At 56.4% G+C, this 12,504-nt stretch overlaps 1 protein-coding gene across 1 annotated transcript in view; it reads left to right on the top strand.

The window, feature by feature from the left end:
- The window catches only part of LOC140613257 (ATP-binding cassette sub-family A member 13-like), a 50,830-nt gene that overhangs the window by 17,636 nt on the left and 20,690 nt on the right, over positions 1-12,504 (top strand). The window contains exons 2-3 of the mRNA XM_072791801.1: positions 2,196-2,289; positions 5,405-5,528. Coding sequence (XP_072647902.1) covers positions 2,196-2,289; positions 5,405-5,528 — 218 coding nt within the window. The remainder of the gene's footprint in view (positions 1-2,195; positions 2,290-5,404; positions 5,529-12,504) is intronic.

Here is a 12,504-nt window from a genome sequence, read left to right as displayed (position 1 = left end):
AGTTGTTCTATGAATCTAGGTCTATAAACCATTTTGTTTTCTTTATACCTCTCTATCTTAAAAAATGGCTATCACATGTTGTTTAAAATTTTTAAATCAAAAAATTATGTACTTATTCTTCTTAATGATGTCAAGTCATTGTTGCATTTGAGGCACGTGTTCTGTTTTGCACATTTGTATTCAGCCAGAGTTAATTAGGGAATCCTCCCCCACCACGCCTCTACTCCCATTCTTCAGGAAATGATTATTTGTTGCAGAAAAGATGACCGGAACGGTCTGTGGTCTTCTGAGCGTTCTTGACCTCTCCTTCTGGTTTAATTACCATCCTTTGAGTCAGGTGGTGGCCTCCTGCAGACACCCTCCCCGTTATCAGGATGTATGATACTGGGCTCAGTAATTGGTCAGGAACTTTTCATAATGAAGCACTTTCTGGCACAAACAATATTATCTCATGAGCTATTACAAAGGTGGCGACTTCTTATCTTCTTTAATTACAGTAGGGGTGGGAACCTTTTCACTAGTGTTTCACCTTTATGGCTCCCAGCCACATGCACCCCACCTAATGCATTTAGATGCTGTTTCATTACAGGGAAGATTAGGGACAGGCAGTTCAAAGAGCAAAGGAATTGAAGAGATTAGACGTTTGTTTTGGTTCAAAGCATAGTAACTTGGCATCTGAAATAACCTTCTTAAGTGTTAGACTGAGTATCCTTCTCTTCCTAATCTGCCGACTTAGGTTTTTCTTCATGCGTTATTGAATGCCTAGCCTGTTTTGTGTCTGGTTATAAAGTTTTCTATTTGTGTGATGAATGGAAGTCTACAGGAGAACATTATCCAACATAAAAATCAAGGGAAGAATGATGACAATAAGAATAAACTGGTGATAATTGAAGATTTTCTCTTAATTAGTTTTTCACTGAACTCTACCTTGGGTATCTCTTTCTTAGATAATTAAATTCCATGTATCAATGGTAGTTCCTTTTTTTTTTTTTTTTTTTTACTTTGAAAATTCAGGACCATGCAAATTATTGCAATCCTTATCTGTACCTCTTTTTTTTCTACGTGAAGAGATTTGACTCCAATAATCTGAATTTTAGGAATTTGTTCCAATCTTTTTTTTTTTGAATTTGTTCCAATCTTAAGGAGGATTTTTATTTTTTCAAAAGAAAAATTTTTTATATGCAAAAAATATTTGTTGATGGAAGAATGTGAATTATGATATACCCATTAGGTAAGAACATAATGCCATCAGTAAGATGCTAGTTGTGAACCTCGTGCAGCAACAGCAGAAAATACTCATAAGGGGCATCTGGGTGGCTAAGTAGGTTGAGCTTCCGACTCTTGATTTCAGCTTAGGTCATGATCTTAGGGTCGTAAGATGGAGCCCTGAGTCGGGCTTTGTGCTCAGTAGAAAGTCTGCTCCTCCCTCTCCCTCTTCTCCTCCCTCTGCTTGGGCTCTCTCTCTCTCTCAAATAAATAAATGAATAAGAATCTTAAAGAAAAAAAAGAAAATACTCATAAAAAGAGGTGAGTGTGTGTGTGCTACTGCTCTCTCTGGGAAAATGTCTATTTGGATGGAAAAGGCAGGAATATTAAAGAAATTAGGAAAATATTGGGCACTTCAGTGGCTCAGTCAGTTGGGCATCTGACTCTTAGCTCGGGTCTTGATCTCAGGGTTGTGAGTCAAGCCTCATGTTGGGCCCAGCGTGGAGCCCACTTAAAATTAAAAAATAAATAAATAAATAAATACATAAATAAATACATAAATACATAAATAAAAAGAAAAATAGTTAACTTGTTGGAATAGGAGAAATATGAATGAAGTTATTTATTTAATTTCTTTAATGTCATGAAGTCTACCATAAATAAGAATGTGGAGAAAAAGGAAAGAAGTGGAAGACCTGCCTTTTGGGGAGAAGTATGAGGAGCTGACAGTCGTGGGTCTGGATGTAGTGACGAACTGGGCCTTCTCTGTGGGTCCCTGTCCCAAATGAGTGTTTTCAGAGATGCGCAGTAGGAATGACAAGGAGTTCCTTTTCATTTTTTTATTTTTTATTTTTTTTTTTACAAGGAATTCCTTTAAAGGAGGCCTGACCTGGCCAGTGTACCATCCTTCAGGAGAGGGGGATACCATCGTACTTTGCAGTTCATTCAATTTCTAATATATTTTTTTTTTTTTTGGACATCTTCTCCAGGTCCTTTCTCTTGCTGAATTCTTTTGGCCATGCATCCTGTTCATGATTCTGACAGTGCTTCGCTTTCAAGAACCTCCCAGACACAGAGACAATTGTAAGTGTCACTTTTGCTATACTTGTTGAAATACAGCCCTCTGGAGAAAAAAGTGCAGCTCTCTTTCCTCTGTTCTTTATAGACCCAGAACTCTGTGTGGAGTGAACGAATATTTATTGTAATATCGCAATAGCTATATTTCTGGGGTATGTGCTATAAGCATCAGTTTATGTTTTTTTTTTCTCTTAAGAATGAGGTTCACACATGTCTGCTCCATCTAGCACATAGATTAATTCCTCTAAACTGCCTCTTTGGGCATAGGTTTATGTGATATTATATGTATATAAAGAGTAGAAGTAAAAGTGGGAGGTACATTTCACAGTTTGCCAACATTATACTGGTGGCAATCATGGTTATGGTGGTGGGGAAGGTGGTGGTAGTGATACTGGTGATAGTGATGATGAAGATGTTATGGAGATGATGGTGATGATAATGGTGATGATGATGGTGATGATGGTGATGGTGATGATAGTGGTGATGATGGTGTTGATGATGGTGGTGATGATGGTGATGATGATGGTGATGGTGATGATGGTGGTGATGATGGTGGTGATGATGGTGATGGTGATGGTGATGATAGTGGTGATGATGGTGTTGATGATGGTGGTGATGATGGTGATGATGATGGTGATGGTGATGATGGTGGTGATGATGGTGGTGATGATGGTGGTGATGATGGTGGTGATGAAGGTGATGGGATGATGATGGTGGAGATAATAGCTGATGGTGATGGTCATGATGGTGATGATGATGGTGCTGATGATGGTGATGATGATGGTGGTGATGATGGTGATGGTGGTGATGGTGATGGTGATGGTGATGATGATGGTGGTGATAATAGCTGATGGTGATGGTCATGATGGTGATGGTGATGGTGGTGATGGTGATGGTGGTGATGGTGATGATGATGGTGATAATGGTGAGGGTGATGATGATGGTGTTGATGATGGTGATGGTGATGATGGCGATGATGGTGGTGATGCACTGATGACCCATTACCGATTAACTTCTGCTCCAAGGGCTTTATCAGAAAGACCCTTGTGTTTATCTGGTTTGAAATCTTAGCAGCGTTGCTGCTTATGAAATGGTGGCCTATTTTTTATCTACTGGATTTATGCCACTTGAAATATGGATAATGTGGCTAATTCTGAAAATGTTAATGAATAAAGGACTATTAAGGGATGGGCTTTATCTAAAATAGCACATCACTATCCAACAAAATTCATTCATTTACTCATTTGGCAAATATGTATTGAGGGCCTGCTGTGTCCTAGTCCTTGCTGAAGATAGAGAAGAGTATTTTCCGTGTCCTTATAAAGAGCGTGCCGTCAGGCCAGACTAATACAACACACTGGCAAAAATGTCACAATGGGATTCTGCAGAGGGGCCATGTAAGCACAGAGGAGAAGGCTCCTGGGGAATTGGCATGTGATCCTTTGTTGGACTAAGGTGTGCAGGAGAGGAATGATCTGGACAGGGCAAGCAGCTTGGGGAGAAGTGAAACTAAATGGGATTCCTTACAACTAAGAAGCAGGGAAGTGGCAGGTCAGATCCATAGGAGGTTTGTATGATGCTGAGGATGGTCACCTCCTAAGGGCACAGCGGAGCCATAGACCGTACAGCATGAAGGCCCAAGTCACTAGTGGCAAAATGTCCTTGAGTGGTCTCGTTGTAAATAACAAAACATTGAAAGTACTAGTGGTGCTAGTTCAGTCCTGGCAGCTGGGAAGAGCGGCCTGTGGTGGTCCTTAGGTAAAAGCCTACACCTGGTCCTCGAGCGTTCATCTGCCCTCACTCTGTATCGGGAGCCTGGTCCCAGCAAAGAAGTGGCGAGGGGAGGTCTGGCAGCGCTTCCCACACGTTGATGCAGAAGAGCACTGGTGGGGAGGAGAGCCTCAGAGGGCCCGGAGACCACACTGTGAAGCTGTGTGCACTCGCCGGCTGTGTGTAGGCTTGGGCCAGCGACCTCGCCTTTGTGATTTTACCTGCCTCAAGAACGGCCCAAGGACTCAGTGAGAAAGCCAGCAGTGAGCGTGTGGCCAGCGCGGGGCTTGGCACACAAGAGATGACCAACGCGGGGCGCCCGGGGGGCGTAGTCGCTTAAGTGTCTGCCTTTGGCTCAGGCCATGATCTCAGGGTCCTGGGGTTGGGCTTTCCTCTCAATGGCAAGTCCGGGTCTCCCTCTCCCTCTGCCTCTGTGATCTCTCTTGCTCTCGCTCTCTCTCAGATACATAAATAAAATCTTAAAAGAAGAGAGAGATGACGCACACACGTCTGTTCCCCTTCCTCACCCTTCCCGCTCTCCGCATGCCAGGACTGGAGTCCTCCATCTCTGCCCGCTGACGGCCCATTGTGGTGGCCGGCATCCCTGCCATGTCCCGGGGGTTGGTGGCACAGAGCATGTTAGGGAAACACGCCTTTTCTTACTAGCTGGCTACGACCCCAGAGCTGTGTCTGGTCTCCTCCCCAGCGCCCTGGGCCTTGTGTTAGCTCAGAACCCTGTTGGCCTCTCTAGCTTAGAAGCCCGCTGGCTCATCTTTTCTTCCTTTCTTTTGTTCTTTCTTTCTTCCTGTCATTTGCTTGTTCATTCAGTCATTGATTCACGATCCAACGTTAGGTGGCTGTCTTCTGCGTGCAGAGCATTGTGCGGAATGGACCGCGGGCATGGGGGTCTCCGCGCCTCGGGGAGTGCGGTCATTTCCCAGAACAAACCAGATTCCCGGGAAGGGCCCTCCGCCAAGGCTTTACTAGCTGCATCCCGTTAGATCCGCAGTTTCCAGGTTGCCTGGGGGCAAGGTTTCTTTGAGTACTCAGACTTTTATTTATTATTCATTTATTTATTAAAGATGGTGCTTATTTATCAGAGAGAGCAGGAGCCAGATGGGGGAGGGGCAGAGGGCGAAGCAGGCTCCCTGCTGAGCGGGGACTGGACCCCGGATCATGACCTGAGCCCAGGGCAGAGGCTTCACTGACTGAGCCCCCGGGCGCCCCCAGACCAAGTGAATCACGGGTTGATGCTATAATTACAGCATCTCAGACACTTCCCTTCTGACCGGGGAGGCATCTGCGTCGGCCCCCACTTATACAGACGCGCTTCTTCCTTGCTCGCACTCAGGTTTTCTGCAAGCCCGGGACCTGCCCAGCCGCGGTGTCCTCCCCTTCATGCAGGCCCTGCTCTGCAACACCGGCTCCACCTGCAGGAACGTGAGCTCCCCAGCGCCCTCGGAGGGCCCTCGGAGGTAAGAGAAAGCCAGCTTCCTGGCCAGGCTGGAAGTGAGGCCTCAGTGGCCTGGGGGGCCCGGGGCGGGGTGGGGGCTGGTAGTGAGGCCTCCGTGCCCTGGGGGGTCACAGAGCCTGAAGTCCGGGAACTGAGCACCCAAAGGCTGGTGTGCTCCCTGGCAGCCCGCGGCAGGCTGGGGCGGCCTCCTGCCGCTTGTTCTTGGACCCACGAGGGACTGTGGACTTGCAACCACCCGCGCGACTGTTTTCCGTAGCTTAACAGTCTGGCTCCAACCGACCGGCGCAGTCAACTGCGGTCGTGGCACCAGGTGCCACCGGCAGGTGTGAGTGCGAGCTGCCCACTGGGCTCTCCGTCCCGTCCGTGGCTGAGATCACACGGCCCGCGGGGCATTCACCAGCTCACACGGGGTGGTGGGCTTCCGTGACCGGGCCACTCTGGGGCTGCCTGGGGATGGGGGTCGCTCGGCATCCAAGGCCTCAAGGGTGGGAGCCCCTGGGTTCCCTACGAGACGACTCAGTACACAGAGGCTCTGGAAACTTCTCCAGAAGAGATGGGGAAGGGTGATGGCTCAGCTGCGCCGGCTGACGCTCGGGTCGGCTCCATCCTAGCCTCCAGGCCGGGCCTGTCTAGGCACTCGCATGGGAGGGGCGCTACAGCACCCCTGCACCTCCACCCCACGACCCCGAGGGAGCTGCAGGCTTCTGGGTGACTCGTGACACACCCCGTGCGACGTTCACCTACCTGCCTGTACTGGAGACGCGTAATTGAAACGTGAGACGTAGAGAAAGTCATTTCGAAATTGCCGGATGTCAACCCGAGATACTCAGCGGTCGTTCTGTTCCTGCAGCAACTAAAGGGGTAACACCCTCTTTCTGGGAGTTTGGGGGGCTCAGCTCGGTGGCATCTCCTCCTGGGGCTCCCCCTCCTCCCCTCCTCCTCCTCCTGCCTCTCTTCCCTCCCCTCCACCCCCTCCTCCTCCTGTCCTTCCTCTCTGTCCTTCCCCTCCTCCCTGTCCTCCCTCCTCTCCTTCTCTCCACCCCGGGCTCTCCCTCCTCCCTCCTCTTCCTCCTCCCCCTCCTGCTCTCCGTCCTCGCCCTCCTCCCCGTTCTCCTCCTCCTGCCCCTCTTCCCTCTCCTCTTCCCCCTCCTCCCCGTCCTCCCCTCCTCTCCCTCCTTCCCATCTTCTTCCTCCTCCCTGTCCTCTCCACCCTCCTCTCCTCCCCCTCCTCCCCTCCACCAGGGGCTCCCCCTCCTTCCCCTCCTCCCCCTCCTCCTCCTTGCCCTCCTCCCGTCCTCCCTGTCCTCCCTGTCCTCCCTGTCTGCCCCCTCCTCCTCTCCACCCAGGGCTCCCCCTCCTCCCCCTCACTCAGAATGGACCCTTAGGGTCTGTCCCAGTAGGGAAAGGTGGGCTTTGCCCCCAGACAGTAGCCCTGTTTACTGCTGGGCATCTGGGGCCTCCTGGTGTCTCTGACCCTTAGGGTTCCCTCACCGGCCTCCTGGCTCTTGAGTTTGGAGGACAATGCCCGCCGGCTCTTACTTCGCTGGTGACCACAGCTGCTCTCCTCCCCCCACTTCCCTGCGCCCACCTCCCTTAGCCGATACTCAGGGACTGTCCGGACCCTGGACAGCGTGTCATACCCCGTCCTGGGGCCATCCGTGCCAGGCAGGGCAGCGGGAAGCCTTGAACGTCGTAGCCAGGGAGGAGTGGCTCTGGGCGTCTAGAGGTGCCGAGGCGGGTCTGAAACGCACAAAGTGACGCAGGCAGAGTGACCCGCAGGCCGTGGGTGGTGTGGGGACGTGGTGGGGGGCAGAGGGGCCGCAGGTGGGTGGGGAGGACATTGGCGGCCGGCTGCAGGCTGCTGGCCTGTCCACCCCCCACCCCGTTCACCTGTGAGTGCCCTTGAACCCCAGGGCCGCGCAGACTCCATCCGTCCATGGGCCTGTGGTGAGCGGCTCAGAAGCGGCTGGGTTTATACCCGCGAGAGCAAGCTTCCCCTTGGGTCTCTTCAAGCCCCATCGTGGCGGGTTTAGTGTGGAATTCCGAGCCCTGGGTCAGGCCGGAGCTTCGCTCTGGGTGGGAATCCCACATGGCATCACCGTGGGAGGTGCTCCCGAGCACGGCTTTTGGGAGCGACAGCCCTGGGCTCCAGGGGGGCGGTCGGGGCTCAGGAGGAGTCGCCCTGAGAGCAGATCCCGAGCTGCCCGCGCCGAGGACGGGGTCCGCCTGGGTTTCTGGGGGAAGCCTCTCCCGGGTGTGTGGCCCGGCCCACCTGCCCTCGCCCCGTCTGGGGCAGGGGGCTGCGGAGGAGGGTGGGCAGCTCCCCACCTCCCTTCCCTCTGGCGTCCTCACTGCGCGGCCCTGGGCTTTGTCACCTTTCTTCCTTCTCAGTCCCCGAGTCCTCGAGGGTCACCCCTGCCCGCCCCACGGTTTGCACGCTTTCCCTAGTCGCCCCCATTCTGCCGCTCCGGGGTCCTTTACGAGCAGCCGGACCCTCTGCCTCCTCCCAGGGCTAGTTCATCCTCGCCCTGAGAAGGAGGGACGCGGGCAGTCCAGGAGATTCTGTGGGGGCCCTGACCCCGTCCCTGACGTGGATGAGACGCCGGGGCTCGAAGCCCAGGGCCCGGAAAAGGTTCTTGGGATGGCTTTGGTGCAAACAGGGTTTTATTGGAGCCCAGGGAGAGAGGCCTGTGCCGGGGGCAGGGGGAGGGCGCGCTGTAGACTGTAGACTCTCAGGCCAGGCCGGGAGGGGTCAGGGAGTGCCTGAGTCCCTGAGGAAGCCGCGTTCCAGGACCCCGGGTGGGGGGCTGGTGGGGGGAGAAGGTCAGTTATTACGTCTAACACAATCTGAGCCCTGAGCCCCTTCGGGTGGACATGGGTGGGCCAGGTGCTCGGGGTGACCCTGCGGGCTTAGAGGTAAAGGGAGTTTCTAAGGGGACGTTTCTGTGTTGGAGCAGACTCATGGGGTCTTGGGGGTCGGGCCAGGATGGGGCAGCTGAGTCCCTGGAGGAGGGTCCCCCTGCCTGGCTCAGGGCGTGTCACCGGGCTACAGGCGGTAAGGAAATGTAGTGACTTCCGTCCTGCCTCTGTTTCCCCCTCAGTCCTTCTGGACACATGTCATCCCCTTCCCCTTGGTGCTGTGCCCTCTGCACCCTTCACTCTGCGGGCTGCCCCCCAGCCCTGAGGTCACAGGTCCCCTCTAGTGAACGCTGATGCCCAGTGGCTTCCTCCGTGGCCCCTCCATGGCATGCAGGTCGGAGTCGCCCCTCCTGGTCGGGGCCTAGCGACCAGGGGCTCCTGCAGTGGATCCCGCTCCCGACTCTGCCTGTGCCCTCCTCCCCTTGTGACCTTGGAAATGAAGGGGCAGCATTGGGGTGCTGGGAGGGGGGCCTCAGGACCCGTTCTCGGGACGCTGACGCCTGTCCACACGCGCTGGCCAGAGGGGCCTGGGCTGCGCGCTGGACGGACCGTGTCAGGCTGCAGCCGGGGCCCTGATTTCAGCTCCGCTGTCGCCTCAGGCCTCGTCGCCCCCCTTTATAGTTTTCTCTCTGAGGAGCCACAGAGCAAAGACCGCAGGGTCCTGGGGTTCATTTCTAGGCCCTTCCCAGCACTCAGGCCCCTGGCCCAGCCTGCAGACGTGCTCCCCATGACCCGCAGGACATGCTCCCCATGACCCGGGCCGCCCACGTCCCTGGGTCCCTCCTCCCCATGACCCAGGCCGCCCACTTCCCCGGGTCCCTCCCTGGCGCTCTCTGATTCTCATGGGGATGCAGGGGTGTTCTGCTAACTTTCATTTGTAAATTCCTCCCCAGGAAAGCTGGTTTTATTTTTATAACATGTTAATATCCTAGTTTTAAAAAAATATTGTTCATTTATTTATTTGAGAGAGAGAGAAAGAGAGAGAGAGAGCACGCAGGGGGAGGAGAAGGAGCAGAGAAGCAGGGAGCCTGCCAACAGGGGCTCATTCCCACGACTCCGAGCTCATGACCTGAGCAGAAATCAAGAGTCAGGTCCTCAGCCAGCTGAGTACCCAGACGCTCACCACACGCCCACCTAGATGCCCACTAGATGCCCACCAGGCACCCACCCAGGTGCCCACCAGATGCCCACCTAGACGCCCACCAGGCACCCACCACGTACCCACCCAGGTGCCCACCTAGACGCCCACCAGGCACCCACCATGCGCCCACCCAGGTGCCCACCACGTGCCCACCCAGGCACCTACCACGTGCCCACCTAGATACCCACCCAGGTGTCCACCAAGACACCCACCCAGATGCCCACCCAGGCACCCACCACACGCCCACCCAGGCACCCACCACGCACCCACCTAGACACCCACCCAGATGTCCACCCAGGCACCCACCACACACCCACCTAGACCCCACCCGGGTGCCCACCCAGGCACCCACCACGCACACACCTAGACCCCACCCAGGTGCCCACCCAGGCACCCACCACACGCCCACCCAGGCACCCACCACGCACCCACCTAGACACCCACCCAGGCGTCTACCACACGCCCACCTAGACACCCAACATGCGCCCACCAGGCGCCCGCACACGTTCCTTCTAAGTACAGTTGCTCCTTTCGCCCTAGTGTTGAATTCGTCCAGGCTTTGGGTCTCTGCGTGGGGTGAGGATCCAGTTGCACTTGTTTCTCTCATCCGGTGAGCGATTCCTTATCTCCCCTCAGGAGCAGCTCTCCCATCCCCCACCGATCTGTGTGGAGCTGCCCTGGAGCTGCCCGCGGACAGGTGGCCCTGGTGCCCTGTGGGCTCTGGAACCTTCTAGACGGAGCCACCCTGGCCTGCGCTCAGGGCCTTCCTCCTGGAGCTCCGCCGGGCAGGCACGCCTACCTCCCTGTGTCCCATAGTGTCTGTGCTTCCTCGTGCACTTTACACACGTTTCGGCGAGGGCCCCGAGAGGACGCTGCTGGGATTTTGGTCGGTGTTGCGTGAATGTCCCCGCGGGGCTTGTTGGTATTTCCCCGTGAAGGCCATGGACACCTCCGCTCACACTATCCTAGTTACCGTGTATTTTTGGTTGCTGTTGCGAATGGGATCTTTTTAAGATTTTATTTATTTATTTATTTATTTATTTATTTTATTTTATTTTTTTAAATTTTTTTTATTTATTTATGATAGTCACACAGAGAGAGAGAGAGAGAGAGAGGCAGAGACACAGGCAGAGGGAGAAGCAGGCTCCATGCACCCGGAGCCTGGTGTGGGATTCGATCCTGGGTCTCCAAGATTGCGCCCTGGGCCAAAGGCAGGCGCCAAACCGCTGTGCCACCCAGGGATCCCTAAGATTTTATTTATTTATTCACGAGAGACGCAGAGAGGCAGAGACGCGGGCAGAGGGAGAGGCAGCTCCTGCGGGACTCGATCCCAGGACCCGGGGGCACGCCCTGAGCCCAAGGCAGACGGGCACTGTGCCCCTCGAGCTTTGAGGCACTTCCAGTTTCCCCGAAGCGTTGTGCCAGGTCACCTAGTCACCTCCTCACGTCCGCGAACCAGGGCGCCGGTGCTCCACCTGCCGCCGCCTCCCGGTGTTTGGGCGCCTCCTCCTTACGGCCAGGCTCCACGTCACGCCGTCGGGTGTAGTCTTACCTTGTGTTTCCCACCGTGGATGCTGTCGGGATGCGGGGCGACGGGCCGCGGCCGCCCGAATATTCCTTCAGGGTTTGCTCTTCCTCCCGTTTCGGGCTCACAGCTTCCAAATCCCTGGCGTTTCCTGGAGCTCAGGACTTGGCCCTGGGGTCTTTGTTGTGTTAATGACGGTGACTTTCGGACCTGCCCGGGGCTGGGGGTGGGTGGGACTCTCAGGCCAGGCTCCCCCCCCCACCCCCCCGCAGGTGGGATCCGGTGTTGTAGGAGCAGGCCCCACCCGGAGGCCTTCCTGCAAACTCTCAAGGATGTGGCTCGGAGCTTCTGGGCTGGAGCTGGGGGGCTGGGGGGCTGAGGGGCTGGGGAACTGGAGGGCTGGGGGCTGGGGAGCTGGGGGGCTGGGGGCCAGGGAGCTGGGAGCTGGGGGCTGGGGAGCTGGGGGGCTGGGGGGCTGGGGGCTGGCGAGCTGGGGGGCTGGGGGGCTGGGGAACTGGAGGGCTGGGGGCTGGCGAGCTGGGGAGCTGGGGGGCTGGGAGGCTGGGGAACTGGAGGGCTGGGGGCTGGGGGGCTGGGAGGCTGGGGAGCTGGGAGGCTGGGGGGATGGGGAACTGGAGGGCTGGCGGCTGGGGGGCTGGGAGGCTGGGGGCTGGGGAGCTGGGAGGCTGGGGGGATGGGGAACTGGAGGGCTGGGGAGCTGGGGGGCTGGGGAGCTGGGGGAGCTGAGGGGCTGGGGAACTAGAGGGCTGGGGGCTGGGGAGCTGGGGGACTGGGAGGCTGGGGAACTGGAGGGCTGGGGAGCTGGGGGGCTGGGGAGCTGGGGGGGCTGAGGCGCTGGGGAACTGGGGGGCTGAGGGGCTGGGGAACTGGAGGGCTGGGAGCTGGGAGGCTGGGGAGCTGGGAGGCTGGGGGGCTGGGGAACTGGAGGGCTGGGGGCTGGGGGGCTGGGAGGCTGGGGGCTGGGGAGCTGGGAGGCTGGGGGGCTGGGGGCTGGGGAGCTGGGAGGCTGGGGGGCTGGGGAACTGGAGGGCTGGGGAGCTGGGGGCTGGGGAGCTGGGGAGCTGGGAGGCTGGGGGCTGGGGGCTGGGGGCTGGGGAGCTGGGAGGCTGGGGGGCTGGGGAACTAGAGGGCTGGGGAGCTGGGGGGCTGGGGAGCTGGGGGGGCTGAGGGGCTGGGGAACTAGAGGGCTGGGGGCTGGGGAGCTGGGGGACTGGGAGGCTGGGGAACTGGAGGGCTGGGGAGCTGGGGGGCTGGGGAGCTGGGGGGGCTGAGGCGCTGGGGAACTGGGGTGCTGAGGGGCTGGGGAACTGGAGGGCTGGGAGCTGGGAGGCTGGGGGCTGGGGAGCTGGGAGGCTGGGGGGATGGGGAACT

This window comes from Canis lupus, chromosome 21, assembly GCF_048164855.1.
Source record: "Canis lupus baileyi chromosome 21, mCanLup2.hap1, whole genome shotgun sequence".
NCBI classification, from domain to species: Eukaryota; Metazoa; Chordata; class Mammalia; order Carnivora; family Canidae; genus Canis; species Canis lupus.
Note: the sequence above shows the minus strand (reverse complement) of the source record. Positions and strands in the feature narration are given on the sequence as shown.